At 37.8% G+C, this 20,601-nt stretch overlaps 1 protein-coding gene across 2 annotated transcripts in view; it reads left to right on the top strand.

Moving 5' to 3' along the window:
• MYO1E (myosin IE) overlaps positions 1 to 20,601 on the top strand; it is an 87,354-nt gene that overhangs the window by 35,793 nt on the left and 30,960 nt on the right. For both annotated transcript variants that reach the window (XR_008462675.1, XM_054169286.1), the window contains exons 5-15: positions 3,965 to 4,052; positions 5,624 to 5,713; positions 6,683 to 6,814; positions 8,216 to 8,350; positions 10,462 to 10,594; positions 14,043 to 14,239; positions 15,728 to 15,808; positions 16,198 to 16,284; positions 17,281 to 17,367; positions 19,080 to 19,247; positions 20,011 to 20,096. Coding sequence is in view for 1 of the 2 variants with exons in the window: in XM_054169286.1 (XP_054025261.1) it covers positions 3,965 to 4,052; positions 5,624 to 5,713; positions 6,683 to 6,814; positions 8,216 to 8,350; positions 10,462 to 10,594; positions 14,043 to 14,239; positions 15,728 to 15,808; positions 16,198 to 16,284; positions 17,281 to 17,367; positions 19,080 to 19,247; positions 20,011 to 20,096 (1,284 nt within the window). In the remaining variant the exon portion in view is untranslated. The remainder of the gene's footprint in view (positions 1 to 3,964; positions 4,053 to 5,623; positions 5,714 to 6,682; positions 6,815 to 8,215; positions 8,351 to 10,461; positions 10,595 to 14,042; positions 14,240 to 15,727; positions 15,809 to 16,197; positions 16,285 to 17,280; positions 17,368 to 19,079; positions 19,248 to 20,010; positions 20,097 to 20,601) is intronic.

Below are 20,601 nucleotides of genomic sequence, written 5' to 3'. Positions count from 1 at the left end.
CCTTATTTGTAATTTTAGTTTATATTTTACATCCTTGTATCCATATTCAAGTACTGGAAAGCTACGTATAATGACCGCATACGTGAAATGACAATGCATCCTAAATAGTACAAATGTATGGTAATGGAAAGATCATTTACCACCCCATCTGTTCATAGTGAACAACTCATGTCTATCTTAAGTCTAATAAGTTCAAAATTTAATATGGGGTTTCTAGTCAGGTTCTGTATCTCAGCTTGCCAGAGCACCGGAATGACTGACTGTTCTAAAATGCCTGTACAGAATCTAACTGGAAATATGGTTGAATTTTAATAAGGGACTGGAAGAAATATAAACCTAACACAGTAAGAAAAGCTAGGTAAAAGTTCTGATTCTGAAGGGAAAATTGTTTCATGAAAGTTATGCTATTGGTGTTTCTCTGAGCATAATTAGAGAAAGCAGATTTTCTATGTAAATAGATTTTAAGACTTACCCAAACACATCAGAGTGCTTTATGTATGCAGTGTTCTTTACTGGCAGACCCAAGAGATCTTGATAAATATTTGTTATTAAAATTTCTGTGTTGTCCTGGCAAGGCAGTTAAGTATTACATCTATTGTTTTACAGTAAGGGATACTGCATTAAATGTAATTCAGAAAATTAGTTTTGGAGAGAAGGTTGAGACTGTGTATCAGATCTTGCATCTCTGCTCTAATCACTGATTTTATTTCCTCTTGAAGAATGTAACAAAAATTCTTCTTTCTGCATTTGTAGTCTTACTCTGATTTCAGATAAGTGTTAATTAATGTTGCTGAACAAAATGTTATTATTCTGAAGTAGCAAATAGTGCTAGAAGAATCAGTGTATCTTTCAAAACATTATCCTTTTTGTTAGTGATTGAGACTATGTAATGTTTTTATTTTTAGTAAGAAAAGTCTTGAGAAATTTGTCAGTACCACAAACCATTTACTTTAAGCCATTATAATAGTTTTTTTCAGATTTTAAAACTACCATACTTCCAATACATACTTAAAACTACCAAGCTAGAAAATTATTTTTGCATCATCTTAAAATAGATTTAATAGCAGAAGAGCAGTAACATGTCTGTGACAAAGCTTCTGTATGAGAATCATTTGGAAGGACTGCCACAATTTCCCTCTTAGAGCTGACTACCTGAGCTTTACTAGTGGCGAGGTACCATACCCTCAGATAAAGTTACTTTGGTACATAAATAATGCATCATCCTGTTTTATTTTAGTTTAATTGGAGCAATTTACTGGTCCTTGATCAATAAAAGCATAAAACTGAAAAAGTGTATACATGCATAAATCTAAAGCAAACTCTGACAAGCAGTCTTTCAGCCAAATGAATCTAATATGAAGGACCACTAACAATAAAATGGAACTCTATTCTTCCAGGTCAGTTTCACAGATTCACAAATTGCATTGGGTTGGAAGGGAACCTCAAAGATCAACTTGTCCAACCCCCTTTAGTGAGCAGGGACACCTCCAACAAGGTCGGGATGCCCAGGGCCGCATCAGGGCTGATCTTTAATGACCTTGGGGGTGGGGCCTCAACCACATCCCTGGGCAACCTATTACAGTGTTTCATTGCTCTCATTGTAAAGAACTTCCTCTTTATATCCAACTTAAATCTACCCTGCTTCAGTTTAAAACCATTGCCCCTCATCCTATCACTCCCAACCCTGCTAAATAGTTGTTCCACAGCCTTCCTGTAGGTCCCCTTCAGATACTGAAATGTTTTGCTAGAGCTTTCTCTTCTCCAGGGTGAACAGTCCCAATTCTTTTAGCTTTTATCACAAGCAGAGGTGCTCCTGTTTTTGCCAGTTCCTATGACAGAGATTCTCAGACGAGGGTGAGGGTGGTTAAGATGCAGGAACAGGTTGCCCAGGGAGGTTGTGGATGCCTCCTCCCTGGAGGTGTTCAAAACCAGGTTGGATGAGGCCTTGAGCATTGTGGTCTAGTGGAAGGTGTGCCTGCCTGTGGCAGCAGGGTTTGGAACTAGATGATCTTTGAGGTCCCTTTGAACCCAAACCATTCTATGAATCTATGAAAATATAAGGCACACATAATATGAGAAAGAACACAAGGATAATTTATGCATCAAATAAAATCTTACTGAAATGTGTTTTTCACTGTATGATGAATAATACCTGATCAAATTAATTCAGTTTTTGACCCCACATCCTCCTCTGTATTCAGTTGAAAACTGTGTATATAAACTGAGGAATATGATATATGATCTAGTTTAGACTGAGTCTCTCTTGTTTTACAACAGGATGAACAAATTTACTGTGAGCAGATTTTGAAGAAATATTTTAAATATTGAACTATTGTTGATTTAGTGAGGAGAAAGTTCTTCACTGAGAGAGTCATTAGCCATTGGAATGGGCTGCCTGGGGAGGTGGTGGAGTCACCATCCCTGGAGGTGTTCAAGAGGGGATTGCATGTGGGACTTGGTGCCATGTTTTAGTCATGAGGTCTGTGGTAACAGGTTGGACTCAATGATCTTTGAGGTCTCTTCCAACTTTGGTGATTCTAAATACCATCTGGCAAACTCTCTCTGTCCCTGTGAGTGTAGGAGATAGTAATAATAAAGGCTTTCTTCTTGAGGATTACAAAAAAATTACTCAGAATAATGAAAATCGTGGTCCACATTTCACAGATGAAGTAGTACCTTTTCAGTTTTCCTGTTTTATCTGTATAACTGCAGTCAGAAGAAATAAAAGCATGGAAATGTTTCATCAGAGGGGTGGTGGGGAAGCCTTTCAATATTTTTGTACTGTTTGGGAGCTTTAAAGATGTAAAATGATATTTATAGTGTAACAGTTTGGGAAGCTTTTTCAGAATTAAACATTTGAAAATGTCTCCATTACTCATGCTGATAAGGAGCTCTGGAATGACATTCTCAGCAAGGCTTTTTCCTGTGCAGGGCACGCTGATGTTTCTCTGACAAGCATAGCTAAAATTTGTGCAGGAAAAGATGTGCATTTGATCCATATCCAGGAACAAGTAGGAGCAGGATACAAGAGTCAACAACATTCACTGAAATTATTCAGAAGTTTAAAGATAGCACAGATTTTTCACACAAGAAAAAATATCATTTCAGTTATCTTGATGACATTGAACTGACATCCATGTGTTGGGGTTTTTTTGTATTAGTATAATTCACCTGGTTATGATACATTCATTAAGGTCAAAGCTGCCTTCCACCAAGATTTATTAAGTCTGGAGGAATTCTGTTAGCTTTAAGGTATTAAATAATGCCTGAAGTTGGATTGTCTGGCATGCCAATCTTCTTTCCTTCTTGAGAAGCTTACTAATTGCAAGAAGGCAAATCTACTGATGATGTAAACATTATTCACCATTGAAGTGAAATATTATAATGGAAGGAAGGAATTGTGAAAGCTAGTATGGAATATTAAGACTTCTTATACCCTGTGCCAAGAAGCATAGTAACAGGAAGGTAGTTCTTCCGTCATTCAGGATGTGATTAATAATGTCTCATTATTTTGTTCAGGAACACCTAAAACAAAAGACTCCTGAAGTGAAGTAGGTTTCTGGCATGACATTCAAAGCTTGGATTTTCAAATGAGTTTTTGTGTTAAGATCTGAATCATACTAAATTTAGATGGGAATTGAGTTCTTAACACACTTATTCTCGTTTGAGCATCTTGCTTTAAGTGTATTTATTTCCCAGTTTGCATAGTTTCCCCATGTGGATTCTGGTGTCCATTCAGGATGATGTGTTCAGAATTATTTATTCACAAACATATCGAAGTACCATCCTACAATATTATATCACAATCTATATACTACCAGCCTTCCTGATGTAAATATGTAGTGTATTTATTATTGTTCATTGTTAAGGTACCTAATCTTGGCTGAACATGAGAAACCTCAGATTACTCCATTCTAGTTATTTAAAAACTAACAGATACATTTTTATGTTCCTTTTCTCATAGTGGAGAAAGTGGTGCTGGAAAGACTGTAGCTGCTAAATATATCATGAGTTATATCTCCAAAATTTCAGGAGGTGGCCCTAAAGTACAGGTGAGTTGATACAGGGTGAAACTGAAGCATGGTCTAAGGATTTACTGCAGAGGTAGTATGACACAGGCAGCCAAGAGGCACTCTACTGAAGAAGCTTGTGGGTGAGCAGATACATAACAAGCCCTTAAGAGCAGGGAGAACTGGACAGTTGGTCATTTGCAGATTGCTGGGTTTGCTTGTATGATGGGAGCCATATGAGGGAAAACCACAGATCCAGAATAATCTCTGCTGAAAGTTTTGTAGCTCTCATAGAACCCTAGAATTGTTAGGGTTGGAAGGGACCTCAAGGATCATCTAGTTCCAGCTCCCCTGCTCTTGCTGAATTATGTCTACAAGCATTTATGTTTTTTAATTAGTTAAAGGGGTAGAAGGTACTTCTAATTACTGCTCTTAACCTTATTAAGAACAGCAAGCAGTGGCAAATTGGACTAGCTTTTTGGGGTTTTACTACTTCCATTAAGTCTTTGATTTGTCAGAGTGCAAACAGCAGGAACATCATCTTGTTTTATGAGGTTATCTAGTCAAAATTAGACATCTGAAAGCCGTCTGAAACAAGAAGTAGTTGCTTTTGTTTCTAACTATGCTATTAATGTCCATTAAAGCCTATCAACTACAGCTAATTGAGTGAATTAGCTGTAAAAATTCCCCTAATGACCTTACAGTGTCATTCATGCACTGACAGACAGTGGTAGGTAGGTAGTAGCACTTTTACCAGTCCACTCTTCTGAGTGCTTACTGTTACTTTTTTGCTTTATTACAGTCTCTTATGCTGTATGTTTTTTCTGCTTTGCTTAGTTTTGCACAACAGTGGTATGGTAACATTACAGAGAGTAAGTCACTGACCAAGAGAATGATCCAGAGAAAGCATGCATTGTGTTATTTTTGGAATAAATATGGCATTTTCTAAGGATTTTTTAATTTAAAAGATTTTTGTGCAAAATTTAAAAAGTTGATGAAGTTGGTAAGTGGCCCTGAGTGTTTATTCTGAAATAAACTTCAATCTTCTCTTCACAACCCATCATGCAGTGGGTTTGTTCCAAATCTAGTATCTTGTCCATACTTCCAATTGGTTGGATCAGAGGTAAAGACACTTGTAACACACTTGGTTGCTCTCTAAAACAGAGAGATAGTAGCATCATGGATCCCCAAAAAAGGTTGCTGGAGCACTTGCAGATTGCTCGATGTCATGTCGTTCCTGGTTGGGATTCCAGACCTGCAAAAGGATTTAAATGCTCAGGTGTAAGAAGGAAACTTCTAAAAATCAAGATACAAACAGAGAGGAAACAAACGGACAAGACTGATTTATTGACTGTGTTACTTGGCAGAACAGTGAGCAGAAGGACTAGTTTTTAGCTTCAGACATTTTGTTTATTTTTGAGGGACATTTTAAAAATAGGAATTGGAAAAAAGATGCTCAGTCTTTTCCCTATCTGTTCAAGAGGATTTTAAAGATGCCAGCTTTCTTGCTTTTTAAATAGATAATTTAGATGTTGTGGTTTTCTGCAAGATCTGTAAGAACTTTAAAGGTGTCTCTTTCTGATTCTTTATTTCTCTTGCTTCTAAAATTTTAGCATGTTAAAGATATTATTCTGCAGTCTAACCCTTTACTGGAGGCCTTTGGGAATGCAAAAACTGTACGGAACAACAACTCCAGCAGATTTGTAAGTCCTTCTACCTTAGAGAATATTTTATTCCTCCAACTTCCGTGCTGTTACAGAGATGGTATTGAGGAGTGTAATCCAAACTGACCACAAGTGAGGCTAATCTAAATTAAAGTGTGTTTTAAAATCACAAGTTACACATTGAGAGGCCTGTATTTCATTAAGTGTAGGCTTTGCATTTGTTTCTCTTACAATATGTATTGCTGACAGTTTCTTTATGTAATGTTGAGTCTGCAAGTAGATAACTTAATCGTCAACAAACTAGTGAGTTCTCTGCATTGGTGAAATAGATGCAGTAATATATATTTTTTAATTAATTGATTAATAGTGTCAGCTTTAAAAAAAAAGAAGATTAAATTATCCATGGAGTTGTTTGATGGAAAACGCCTTTATACACAAAATATGGGCAGGAATTATTTTCAGTCTGTCGTTACAAAATACTGAAGATAATGTAATGAAATGACTGGTCATTAGGGAATACACTGCAGGTGCTGTTTATAAAAGTAGCACATAGGCTTTACAAATTTAAGATTTGTTCCTCAGCCAGTGTGAGTGTTAATGCAGTTAATGTCTTCATGAAAGAAAAAGCTAATTGTGTATGCTTCCAAGTACAGCATTATGTTTGCTGTTGGTTGAAAATGTGTTCAATCTACTTCACATATAGGTGAATCTTACGGTTTCCTTTATACTAAGCAAGAGTCTCAGCAGTGAAGAGAAGCCACTGACTTCCTCTTTACATTTACATTAACACATGATATGTTATCCTGAGTCTAGTGCTGCATAAATGCTGAAAGGAAAACTGATGGGTGATAATTCAGGAATCTGAGCTTAAGTTATGCCTTGAGGCAGCTATGTCACTGCATCCATAAAGATGAAGTAGCCTAGTAACCTTCCCTGAGATGCTGTGTAAGTGCATGATTTCAGATATGTACTTACTAATCATTCAACAGCTTTAATTATTTATTGCAGGGGAAATACTTTGAAATCCAGTTTAGCCCAGGTGGAGAACCAGACGGAGGAAAAATCTCAAACTTTCTATTGGAAAAATCTCGAGTTGTAATGAGGAATCCTGGAGAGAGGAGTTTTCACATTTTTTACCAGGTCAGTAGTGTATAGATCCTGTCTGAGTTTTTTTAAATAACTAAGACCAGTTTTTCCTTGTGCTTGAAATGTCATTCCTAACCCTGTGAGAGTACTGAAAGTATACTTGAGAAGGTAACCTAGGTATCACTGGGAAGCTTGGTAGCATGCTAAGACAGCATCTAACAGAGACCTGCTTAGCTACCTTTCAGCACCAGAACAAAAATACTTCAGTATTTAAGAGGCTTTGTTTGTAAATTCACTGTGAACTCCCATATGAAAAAGTCCAGTAGAATGTAATAGAAACTGAGAACTTTCCAACAGATTTCTTTCTAAACTGGCTTTTGTAATGATACCTTCTGCTCTGTAATAAGAGCAGAGAGATACCAATGTCAGTTAAGTTTTCTAGAACATTTAGGAAGTATCTGTTTGTTGAATCCTCTAAGCATCCCTGCCTTTTTTTGTGTTTCAAAAGGCTTTTCTGGCCTTCAGCGGTGAGTTCCTAATCTGTTGAAATGCTATTGATCAAGCTTTACAAAATTAAAGACAGTGCATTGTAAGTGACTTTAAGCAGCTTGACATAAAGTTGAAGTGCCATTGTCAGAATAGAACACTTCAGGAGCAGTGTATTCTCCTGTTCTGAGGTATATGACAATTTGTACTGTCCTAGTGATATTTCCTTGTGGGCTGGAGGTGCTTTTTGACACAGGAGGTAAAAGATTATGGGTTTTTGACTATTCTTGGGAGCTTAGTTTGTTTTTGACTATTCTTGCGAGCTTAGTTTGTTCATTCCTTCCTATTGCAGCTATGTCTGTGCGCAACTGTGTAGACTTTACATAGGCCTGAGGAGCCTCTCCTCTGGCATCACAGAGTACAGGAACCTTTTTTAACTACTACATTATTTATTCTTGGTCCTATTGGCCTAAGTGATGCAAAGAAGTGAGACTTAAGATGTGCTTCAAAGCAACAGATTATTGGAGCAGTTCAGAACTTGCTCAACATATGCCATAATGGGCATAAAGGATACTTGGCCTCACAATTAGACTCACAAATATACTTTCTCAGTGTATTCTTTTAACTCTGACTGCTTTTCAGTAGGCATGGAAAGAAGTTGCTTCTGAAGGTTTAGATAATACATTGACAATTGGAAAAACTGCATTGACTTATCTTTATAAGGTAAAGACAATGGAAGACATTCGAGTCAGTCACAAGTTCTGGTTTTGATTAGATGTGGAATTTACAACTGAACCATTCATGCAAATACAAATGGGAATATGGTCTTTTAAGTTAAACATAAAACATAGGCAGGATTCCTTGGCATAGTACTAGCCAGTCATTTCAGGTTCAGTCACCTGTTTCCAACCTGTCTCATCTCTGCTGAGTATTGCTGTATGATTCCTAATTTGGGGATTTTTATTCTAGTTAATTGAAGGAGCCTCCTCAGAACAAAAAAGCAGTCTTGGCATTACTAGTATGGACTACTATTACTACCTGAGTCTCTCTGGGTCTTACAAAGTTGATGACATCAATGACAAATCAGATTTCCAAGAAACACTGGTGAGTTTTTCACTCTGAGATTGGCATAGCAGTGGATGTATGTTCACTGTAATTTTATAGCAGAGACATGGTATTAATGTGGGAATGAGAAAATCAATGTCAATATAACTAACTGATGATATTTTACCCTGAGGAAGAGGCATGTAACACCAAAGAGGTCCTGTGTTGCAGCTTAGCAGTCTTGGAAAGATAGATACTTTTTTTATTGAAGGTATTTTGTTTTCTGCTTGTTCCTTTTCATAAGGTTGCAAATTCAATGAAATTTATTTGAGTGCTGGAAATCTGTAGTGTGAAAAATGTGAAAATGCAAATGTAGTGAGGAACTTGCGTTAGAAGAAACTATAAAAGAATGCCCAGTTCTAATTGAATTCTTAGTGGTGGCTGATCTACCATAACTATTTAAAACAAAGCAACTGAAAGGCTGGAGAGTTGAGTCAAGGGGAACCTCATGAAGTCTAACAAGGGCAATTGTAGAGTCCTGCACCTGGGGAGAAATAACTTCATGTACCAATATAGGCTAGTGGTTGTCCTGCTGGAAAGCAGCTCTGCAGAGAAGGACCTGGGAGTCCTCCTGAGCAATTAGTTCACCATGAGCCAGGAGTGTGCCCTTGTGACCAGGAAGACCAATGGTATCCTGAAGTATGTTAAGAAGAGAGTGTGGCTAGCAGGTTGAGTGATGTCCTTCTCCTCCTTCTCCTTTATTCTGCTCTAGTGAGGGCACATCTATACTGTTGTATCCAGTTCTGGCTTCTACAGTTAAAGAGAGACGGGAAACTGCTGGAGAGAGTCCCAAGAGAGGGCTGCAAAGATAACTGGGGGACTAGAGCATCTCTATTATGAAGAAAGGCTGGGAGACCTGGGGCTGTTTAGCCTAGAGAATACTGAGAGGGGATCTTATCAGTGCTTATAAATACCTAAAGGGTGGTGTCAAGAGGATGGGGATGGGCTTCTTTCAGTGGTGTCCTGGGATAGGACAAGGAGATAGGCACAAGCTAGAACACAGGAAGTTCCACCTAAACATAAGGGAAAAACTTGGAGAATGACAGAGCACTGGAACAGGCTGCCCAGAGAGACTCTTCTTCCTCTGCAGACTTTCAGAACCCACCTGGATGCATTCCTGTGCAGCCTGATCTAGGTGAGCCTATTTCAGCACAGGGGTGTTGGATGAGATGATCTCCAGAGGCCATTTCTGACCCCCACCATTCTGTGATTCTGTGAAAGGGTAGAAGAAAAGACTTAGAAACCATAGATCAAGGAACTTTATCAAGTGCTGTTAACAGTTCATTGTGTGACCTTTATGCAAGGAACATCAGCTTGCTGGTCTCTTGTTATGAACCACAGAATGTTAGGGGCTGGAAGGGACCTCCAGAGATCGTTGGGTCCAACCCCCCTGCCAAAGCAAGATCACCTAGGGCTGGCCACACCAGAGCACATCCAGATTGGCCTTCTCCAGAGAAGGAGACTCCATAACTTCTCTGGGCAGTCTGTTAAGAGAAATTCACTATGTAAAATATATAAATAAAAAGATGTTTTTATATGTTTATGTAGCACATCTGAAGGCCTTAAAAAATAGTTACAATTGCATTCTAGCTAATTTGTTATTTTAGAAAACCAGTCAGCTCAGAAGACATTCTATAGGTTACCATATTCTCTAGACTCAAAAACTCAGTGTTGCTGTGGATTATTTTCTATTAAGTAGCTGAAATTCATAGCTGCTTTTAAAAGCCATTCAGTACAGCTTCACAGTTCTTGGTTTCAGTAGATAAACTCTGTGTAGAAGGAATTAAATAATTTACAATGAAATGGTGTATTCTTAGCGTGACACTTAAGAGCAGGTGTCTGTTTTTACGGAGCTTTATTTTTCCCAGACTTTATTTTGTTAACACATCTTCTCAATGTTTCTTTATTTGATTTAAATAATACAAAAAACCATGGAAGTAGGACATCTGGTACCTTTTGAAACTTCAGTGCGGGCTGTAATGAAATTTGGTTGCCTTAGGTATTTGAACTGGTTTGAAAACCTCAGTTTTAACATCAAAATTTTAAAATAACTTCTGTGACTGAACTTCTGTTGAACAGATTCTTCAACAACACATTTTTTTTCCCCACAGCATGCCATGAGTGTGATTGGGATCTTTGCAGAGGAACAGGCATTGGTGCTGCAGATAGTGGCAGGAATACTACATTTGGGAAATATCAGCTTCAAGGAGGTTGGCAACTATGCAGGAGTGGAGAGTGAGGAGTGTAAGTACCACTGGAAATTGTTACAGAAGTAGCAATGAGCTGAAACCCCAGATAAAGTGAACTGCAGCCTTGACCTGGTTATCCAAACACACTGCATCATTTCTCCTAGTGCAAGGCTGCTGATACAGACTTGCTCCAAAACCAACAGTACCTAGCCGCCTGGTCTGTCTTGTACAGTGCCATTGACTTAATAGGTGTGCAGTTTGGCATTTTGAATTTTAAGAAATCCTTTTCCAAGCTTTGACTATGAAATAATAGAAATAGAGTGAAACACTTCCAAGCAAACTTGAGCTCTGCTCCTTTCAATGCAGCAGCATGCATTCGTCAAAACTCCTGTTTGTAATGTGGTTTGTTTCACCTTGTTGCCCTGCAAAAGCAGCTACCAACTTGTGGAGTATCTCTGATCTTAGGTGCACAGTGTCCATGCCCCTGTATGTGTTTGTTCATCCAGAAGAGATGCCTTGAAAACAGAAATTCAGAACTGAAATGCAGAATTTGCATGCTATAGTTACTTTCCCTGTCTCAAGTTTCTTGACCTATACTTTGTCATCTTGTACATCTTCTGTGTAACTCTTTATTATCTCTGTGCCCATCTTTCATCCATTTTTGCTGTTCTATATAAGCTAGGCTGACATCAGCAAGATGTTGAAAGATTAATGGATCTTGAGTTTTAGACATTTTTGTCACAATTTATACCTTGGATCTAATGTTGATTTTGTACCACTGTGATCAATTAAGGACAGAGTGGATAAGTGCACTTCAAGCTTACACGTATCTGTGTGCTCTCTAAACTCATTTCAAAATGGTCCTTATGTTTGGGAAAACTGCATTTCTTTAGTTTTAGGTAAGTTAAATATGAATAAAGTGTCTTCTGCAGTCAACTTCCCACTCAGTTGTGTTAGTACTCTCTTGATGCTTGTTTTTTAAAATAGGGAAATAAAAGTTAAAAATTAGTAAATTGTATTTCTTAATTAGAGAGAATAGTGAGTGAACCCAAAGGAAAAAAAATGTGGCATTTTATACATCCAAAGAAAAGTACAGGATTTTTTACATGCCTTAGGATTACAAATGAGCTACCATGCTTCCATTTAAATCACAGTATGAAGTTTTTCTGTGAAATCAAGACATTTAATAGCCAGGCAAGATAGATACAATGTGTTGTACCAAAAAGTAACAAACTGAAAAGGCATGAGTTGAAAATAAGTTAGCAAATGTGAACATATTTCTGTGATGAGCCATGTACACTATATTTCTCTTCCTTGCTGGGCTATGAATACAGAAGTTGTGTATGATTAATACATTGGGGGGGGAGGAGGAACCAAAAAAACCCCCAAAAAACAGCTGAGAGAATGAATATAGAGCTTACTCATAAACATGTTGCATTTTAAAGAAGCCAGAGAAGAAATCACATTGTCTGGTACAAATTTCTGCATTATGAAGTTGGGTTCATTTCTCTTTCCATTAATCCAGTTTACTGCTTGGCCTAACCAACTAAATTTCTAAACTGAATTTGCTTGGCCTAGCCAACTAAATTTCTAAACTGAATTGTAAATTTCTAGCCTGGATAGATGTGAGAGATAAAACACAACGAAAGACTACTGGTAAGTCATGCTTTGCATAAGTTTGAAGCAATAAAAAGTTTAATGATTTGGTCAATTATGTTCTTGTTATTACATAACCAATTGCAGAAAAACATGCAAAGGCCGTTCTTCAAGGCACCAAAAACTCTAGTCTCTTACTCTGAGTCAGAATCAAATCTATACAGACTGTTCTTGACAGACATTTAGACAAATGCTTCTTGGAAACTGCAAGTGATGATTATCCGGTATAGTGCTTGCTTTTTTTATACATATATATGTGTGGGGTTTTTTCCCCACCTACTAACTTATTCTCATTATTTATTCTAAGTCTTCCATGTTGGAAATCATGCTAGATACTTCTGGTTTTCTCCTGGATGCAGAAAACAATTTAGACTGCATTTGCAGTGTATTGTAAGATTTGTTTTACAGTTTCGGGTTCACCAGTGAAGTGAACCTAGTAATTTTCAGCTTTTCTTTGCAGATTGTGTTTAAAATTATTCCACAGAACCCCTGTTGATTACTCTTTGAGGATCACTTTTCAAGTTACATGCATATGCTACTTTATAAGAATTTGTGGAAGGTAGTAACCAGGGAAAATAGACATCTTTAGAGTGGGAAGTTTATATCAAGTCATGGCAAGCTATTCCTCTTTTACAACACTCTGAAGTAAAGGTTTCTAAGTGGTTCTTACAATTTCACTATCTACATGAATTCTTATAGTAGCTAAATACTCTGGCATCTTTACAGTACCTGTTGGCATATTTGGTCTATAATTGCCAACATTCTTTTCCATAGTAAAGCATATGATACTTGACCTTTTCATGTACTCTTCAACCTGAGTTCTCAGTAGGTTACCAGGGATGTTGCCAGTGATTCAACTTTGATAACTTTAGGGTAAGTTACCTTGGGTAAATTTAATCAGCTTGCTGATGGCAATCAAATTTCAGAAAGCTATCTGCAGTTTTAAAGATAATTTTGGATTAATATACTCAAGAGTTTAGTGAAAACATGCTGTGATATTACAGATTTGTAAAGCACAAGTGACTGTGCCTTAATGATTATTTTACATCCTCCACACACCAGTAAAGCAGATCCAAGGGCAGTAGATCACGGAGGAAACACTGTTAAAGGATTATGCGGTTTAGCAGAGGCGCAATACCAGCTCCAAGTGCTGCCCTTGGGAGCTATTTCCATGTGCTTTCAAGGTTTTCTCTTTTTTTCATTCCTTAAGGTGTGTGACACCTGCAGCTAACACCTGCACCATGTGCTAAGAATGCAGAGAATACTGAGCTTGTGGCTGTTTATTGCACAGATGTCTTTTCCTGGTCTACTGCAGAGTACTTCTAGAATAAGGGATACAAAAAAAACCCAAACCAAATAAATGGCAAGGCAACTGAAAACTTTTTGCAGTATCCAAACTTAGAAGAAGGGAAAGAATATTAGGAAGTAGATAGCATATTATTGATTATATTTTAAAACTTTACTGTTCACAAAGAATTTTCCATTACTTTTATTCAATATTTGAGCTCTACATTTTATTTCCATCTCCTCCAAGAGAAAGCACATAGTTCTAAACTATGACCTAAGCAAGCTTACATGTTTGAAGGACTGAAGAACGTACAGAAATAGTTGCCTGTTGTACTTTAAGGTGGTCTATCTTAAATTAAATCCAGGTAAGTGAAGAGTTGAAAATGTCCTTGGGGAGCTTCAGAAAATTTTGAAGACCTAAATTCCTCCTCTTTCTTTTTAAGTCCATACCCCATGAAGTTTATTACTGCTGACTGTTATGAGAGATATACCTAATATTTTTTTCCTTCATTCTGTTTAGTTTTTAACTCCTAATACACCAATGCCAATCTTCCTTGCAGTTTTGGCTTTCCCTGCTTTTCTCCTGGGAATTAACCAGGACCGCCTGAAGGAAAAGCTGACCAGCAGACAGATGGACAGCAAGTGGGGAGGCAAATCTGAGTCCATTAACGTAACGCTGAATGTGGAGCAAGCCTGCTACACCAGGGATGCACTGGCCAAGGCCCTTCATTCCCGTGTTTTTGACTACTTGGTGGATGTAAGCTGGATTTTCTTGGAGTATCAAAACAAGTACACTAGGCATGTTCATTGCAGTGATTTTCTTGTTCATTTCTTTCACCCAGTATGTTGGTTTTTGCCTAAACCTTAGCAGCAGCACTGGTTAGTGCAGTGGGAACGTGACCACAGATATCAAATACAAGGCACTGGTTATTTGATAAATGCCACGGTTGCTCTGAATAAAATGAGCTCTGCTTTCAATCCTGTATTTGCTCAGTCTCCTGCCACTGTCTCATAGGATGTTCTGGCATCTCCTTTCTGTCAGCATCCATACTTCTTAGAGTCTTATGTTCTCCTGTGTAGTTTGGTGTCTTCACATGAGCAGAACTAAAAGGTTATGGTTCTCTGCTCTCCCAGCCCACTCTTCAGTGTCCCAATGTATGGTGGTTTTAGGCTATGCCTTTAACATTTAGTTACAGATTTCGAGCTGAAAAGTAAAAAAAAATAAATAAATCACAATTGGGTGTAAAAAGGAAAACAAAAGGTTATTCTAAACAAATTCATTGGGTAAATACCTAGAATAAATGAGCTGTACCATAAAAATTCTTCCCTTTTTCTCTTCTCTTCTGATCTTGGCTGGTTTTGCTTTGCTTGGGAGAGATAATCTGCGTGCTTTGTGTGGCCTTGGCTAAATCTAACCCACTGCTTCTCTCTCTGCTCCTTTCTCTCTTGGGACAGGGAGGTGGGGGTGGGGGGTGGGCAATGGAATGGGGGTTTTGTGTTGTTTGCTAATTGTAAATATCTGTATAATATTGAAAATACTGTACATTTGGTACATATTCATTGCATTCCATGGTAGAATGTAGTTTTTGCTCGTAAATACAGCTTCATTTGCTTCTAACTGAGTTGGTCTGGCAAAGTTAATGTTGGGGGGAAAACTTCAATCCACCACACAATGTTATGGCATTTGAGCAAATGGTCAAATTCCATTCTCCATGCTAAAGTAAACTTGTTCAGAATGAGATCCTGGACTGGATCAGTGGAGTAGAAACCTTACTTTTGGCCACAAATGCTGGCTAGATGAAGGAGAAATATTCTCTCTGGTGGCCCTGCTAGTGTTTCCAGAAGTCTCCCTCATCATGGCATCTCTAATTCCTGTGTCTGACGCTACAAAGTAGGGGAGTACAGAAAGGTGAAAAGATTCATAGTACTGTCTGGAAAATGCATTGAGTGTCTGACTTAATTTTGTACAGTTTTGTTGGCTCCCTTCCTTTAACTGAGTCAGTTACAACAGTAGTTCCAAAGGCTCACTAACCTGGAAAACAGGATAGCATACTGTTCATTTCCTAGCTGTCAATAACACTTTATTAAGAGAAGGTAAAATACCTTATTACATATATCTGCATTCCATGAAATACGTTTTTTTTTGAAGAAGCTCAGTATTTTATATATAAGATTAAAGGATATGAATATATACTTTAACTATATAAACTACACTTCATTTTACATTTTTTTTCTGTTTTATTAGTCTATTAATAAGGCTATGGAGAAGGACCATGAAGAATATAACATTGGTGTCCTTGATATTTATGGATTTGAAATATTCCAGGTAAGGCAATGCAGTACTTGGGTTTTGGCTGATCTGACCTGGGAGAGATTTTTATTATTTAGATGGGAAAAAATCCAGACCAGAAAAAAACCAACAAATCCTGTGGCCAGAATAAAGGAAAAAAATCTCAAGCAAAACACAAAACCAATCCTGTTTCCTTGGCATTGAGTTCTCATTGATAATATCTGACTTAAAGCACACAAAGTATTGAAGAAAGGAGGTCATTGATCTTAAAAGAAAGGCCTGAGATTCCATGGGATACCTATAAGTCAGCAACCCATCTATCATTGACAGTGTTTCTTTGAAGGTTTTTGCCAGCATAAGAACTATATATAAATTACTGTATATAAAGCATGAGACTAATCTTGAAATTGTTTCCTTTTCTGTAGAAAAATGGTTTTGAGCAGTTCTGCATCAACTTTGTTAATGAAAAGCTACAGCAGATTTTTATTGAACTGACACTGAAGGCAGAACAGGTAACCAGACATTTATTGTATTTGAATTCATAAGCTATTGCTTTTTTAATTGGTGGAAAAACTGAGGTTTTATCATCTGCTAACAATAAAATTTGCTTTGTTAAGCAAGATACAAGAAAAAACACTTTGTCATTGGCTAACCCTAAAACTGGAAACCACATCAGCTACGGAAGCGAGTCCCTCACAGTGTGTGCTAATGCAGTCATATGACTCTGCCCAGACATGCTGCATATTCTGACTCATTGGCAGGAGTGGAAAGCTGCCGCTTGCTTCTGTCCCTCTGCTTTCCTGGGACACAATATGCACTTCAACAGAAATACTTCTCTTTTGTATATACACATATATGAATTAAATTGATTACTGAAAACATGAAAAAATACTTCTGAAAGTGTTTGCAGTTCTCTGCTGACAGTCTTACTACAAAGACTCACTTCCCATGAAAGTGAGCTTCTGTATGGGAGGGCAGACAGAATGCAGCTGAGAGAGTATGAGCTCAGGCCTGGCACCAACTTTAGGACTCTGTTTTCAAGAATGCACATACACAATTGCCTTTGTATAAAAGTAACCGATCGTTGCAGTTGGGCATACAAATGACCTGCTGAGTGTCTAGCTGACATCATGTATGCAGCTGGGTGGGTCAATCTAATAGAATTTTAGTATGATTTCTCCCCCACCCAGTCAGTTTCTAAATGTCTTTATGGTTACAGTAATTGTGTACAGAAATAAAAAGTAGAACTGTGTCTCTATTTCATGTGCATTTCTAAATGTTTTCCTTTGCGGGGTCTGATCCTTGATAAGCTAGTCACAATTGTGAGTATAAAAGTAGATTAGGATAGGAATGCTTAGGTGCATGGTCAGGATGCTGGAAAAGTCATACCTTTGACAAGTCTGTCTGAACGTGAGTAGTGCAGTGTTTGTGTGCATGTAGTCCATTATCAATCAAGTGCTACATCCACGCTGCGCAGCACTATTTGCATCTTTCTTTTTGTGTAACAGGAAGAATATGTGCAAGAAGGAATTAGATGGACACCGATAGATTACTTTAACAACAAAATAGTGTGTGACCTTATAGAGAACAAAGTGGTAAGTATTTAGAACAAACAGATGGATAAAATAACAAGATTTTTTTTCCTCCAAATTCTTTGGGCAGCTGCTTTGCCTTCAAGAACATTCGTAGGAAAAATGCTGTCGTTCAGCCACTGAGTCATGCTAAACCTATATATAAATCTTACATAAGATGTCTTACAAGAGCTCTATGATCTATGGCATCTAAGATATACATTATCTAAGATATCAATCAAAAAGAGAACCATAAGATCACATGATTGATGTGTGACTAAAAATGTAATGATGGAAATTAAAATCTTATTCACCAAAATTTATTATGAACTTCATGACATTTGCTACTGCACATCTGATAACGCTCTCTGTGTTCCTGGGAGATGTATTTTGGTTTGGGGAACCTACAGTACCAGCTTCCTTTTGAGGTATTGTCACAAATTAAGCAGAAACAAGTGAAGCAGTAGTCCTGGGAGGTGGTGTAGATAAAAGAAATTGTGTCTGTGTTCCACAGAATGTTTTGAATCTTTAAGTCTTCATGCTCTAATGTGGAGAGGCAACAAATGTTTAGTTGTTGGGGTTTTTTTTGAGAGAAGTAGGATTTTTTTTCCATCTAGTTCTTTGTTCTCATTTGAGGCAGATAATTTTAACAGTAGCTCGAGTAGCTCTCCGTTTAGGAAAGATGTTGAGTTGCTTGAATGTGTCCAGAGAAGGGCAAGAAGGCTGGTGAGGGGTTTGGAGCACAAGCCCTGTGAGGAGCGCCTGGGAGAGCTGGGGTTGTTTAGCCTAGAGAAGAGGAGGCTCAGGGGAGACTTTGTTGCCATCTACAACTACCTGAAGGCAGTTTGTGCCCAGGTGGGGGTTGGTGTCTTCTCCCAGGCAACCAGCACCAGAACAAGAAGACATAGTCTCAAGCTGCACCAGGGGAGGTTTAGGCTGGATGTTAGGAAGAAACTCTTCACAGAAAGAGTGATTGGCCATTGGAATGGGCTGCCCAGGGAGGTGGAGGCATTACCAACCCTGGAACTGTTTAAGAAGAGACTGGATGGGGCATTTAGTGCCATGGTTTAGTTGATTCGATGGTGTTGGGTGCTGGGTTGGACTTGATGATCTCAAAGGTCTTCTCCAACCTGGTTAAATCTGTGTTCTGTACTGTAGTGACTTGCTCTTAAATGCACATCAGATTTTGCCCATCTCCTATCTACATCAGGATTGCTAGGAAGAGGATAGGATTTCTATTGCAATTTTAGCTATCTAGCTCTTTAGTTTGACAAACTACAGCACGCTTACCTCAGCTATGTGTTTCTTACTTGGTTCAATCAGAACTATTGCTTTGTGAAGGAATTAAAAATAAAAACAAATGTTGTGCAGGGTTGGGTTATGGTGGTGGTTTTGAACAGCAGTCATTGTTTTCCCCATTGTTTCCCACTATCATTACACAAAGTAGCATTAAACTTCTTGCATGCCTTTTTCTGCTGTCCAGAGACTTTAAAAGGTAGACATCAGGAGTGTCTTGACTGCTGAGTGGTGCATTGTTTCAGAGTTAGAATCCTACTTGTGTACAAATTAATCTCTTTTGCAAACTTCACTGATGGGGAGCGAATTCTTCTTCCTGGGGCTTTGCTCCAGTCTTTTTGTAGCAACTTATTTACTGTTGGGTGGTTAAAACTGGCATCATAGGTTTTTTTCCTCTCACTTCTTTTGTTGTTTTTGATATTCTTCTCCAATGCAATTAGAATCCCCCAGGAATTATGAGCATTTTAGATGATGTGTGCGCCACAATGCATGCAGTGGGAGAAGGAGCTGACCAAACATTGCTTCAAAAACTCCAGATGCAGATTGGGACTCATGAACATTTCAACAGCTGGAACCAGGGATTTATCATTCATCATTACGCTGGAAAGGTAATGTGGAAAATCATCACTGAATTCTGCATAACTTATAAAGAAAAAGAACAGTAATGAAAGGAAGGGAGAAGCCCTGTAGCAGGCTGGTGTTATTTTCAACAGCCAAATTATCTCAGGAAACAATGTCCTCCTTTCAGAGCGTAGGAAGCTTGGAGCAAATATGCTCTAACATAAGTCCTTTACATAGGAGAGGTGAGTCTGGGCCTTGCTGCTATCAAATATACTATCCAGAACTTAATAATAAATGTAACAAATAAATGCCCCATGATGATTGATTATAATCTTAATTGTGGGTTATAGTACCAGTAAGTTTAAAAACATGGGAAACAAAGGTGATCCCCAGTTGATGATACACCAGTAAAATTAGGAATGTAATGTACAGTTCCCTGTTCTTTGGGTATGTTTGTCAGACTGTTCATGATTTCCTGAAGTTACAGTTAATAACATTAAATCCTTATTATGTAAAAATTTTTCATCAGTAGAATTCAGTATTAAATTAACTTCTGTCATACTCTATTCACACTAGCTCCATAACAGTCTCTTCCTGAATTTTTTAATTATATGGATGAAATCCCTTTGTTTATTGTGAAAGAGTTAAACTAATGATACACACAAGGATTAGTGATTATTGTAGTATCTCCTAGTTATACCAGATGAACCAAAAAGTTCAGAACAGCTACTGATGAGGACAGAAGTAGAATTTTCTTTAATTATTGGGTTCTCAACTTACCACAAACAATCAATTTCCACCTTGGCCCAGGTATCTTATGATATGGATGGATTCTGCGAGAGAAATCGAGATGTTCTTTTCATGGACTTGATTGAACTCATGCAGAGCAGTGATTTGTACGTAAGCAAAACTTGCTTAAAGCTAGGAATAACATGTTAGTTTAGATGGATGCAGAGGGCCTACAGCTTGTGAACTTGTAAACATCATTGCAGTAGAATGGCATCACGTGCATAGTATCGACCTTCATTTTCTGGAAGTCTGAATAAGTAAGGTCCTGCTGTGTCAGAATCAAACAGTATAATGGCAGCCATGTGTTTTGGCCTCAAATAAGGCCATCAGTGATTTGGCATTCTCTTGGAACAGGCACTGTTTTAAGAGATGAAGTAACAAGTTTTTTTGATGATGTATTTTAATCAATTGATGCTTACTTTTTAAGAAGCCTGCAATTCTTTGAGTCTAGTATTCTGGTATCATGTCTTCCAATGCTCACTAAAATAGCAGGGAATCTCTATGAGGAATGAAGCTCAATGGAAATACTAGTCTTAAAATAGGTATAACTCCAGATTAATAGAAATAGCTATTTATATTCTCAGCTATCAACTGATACACCATATTCCTTGA

Source organism: Dryobates pubescens, chromosome 17, assembly GCF_014839835.1.
Source record: "Dryobates pubescens isolate bDryPub1 chromosome 17, bDryPub1.pri, whole genome shotgun sequence".
NCBI lineage: Eukaryota > Metazoa > Chordata > Aves > Piciformes > Picidae > Dryobates > Dryobates pubescens.
Note: the sequence above shows the minus strand (reverse complement) of the source record. Positions and strands in the feature narration are given on the sequence as shown.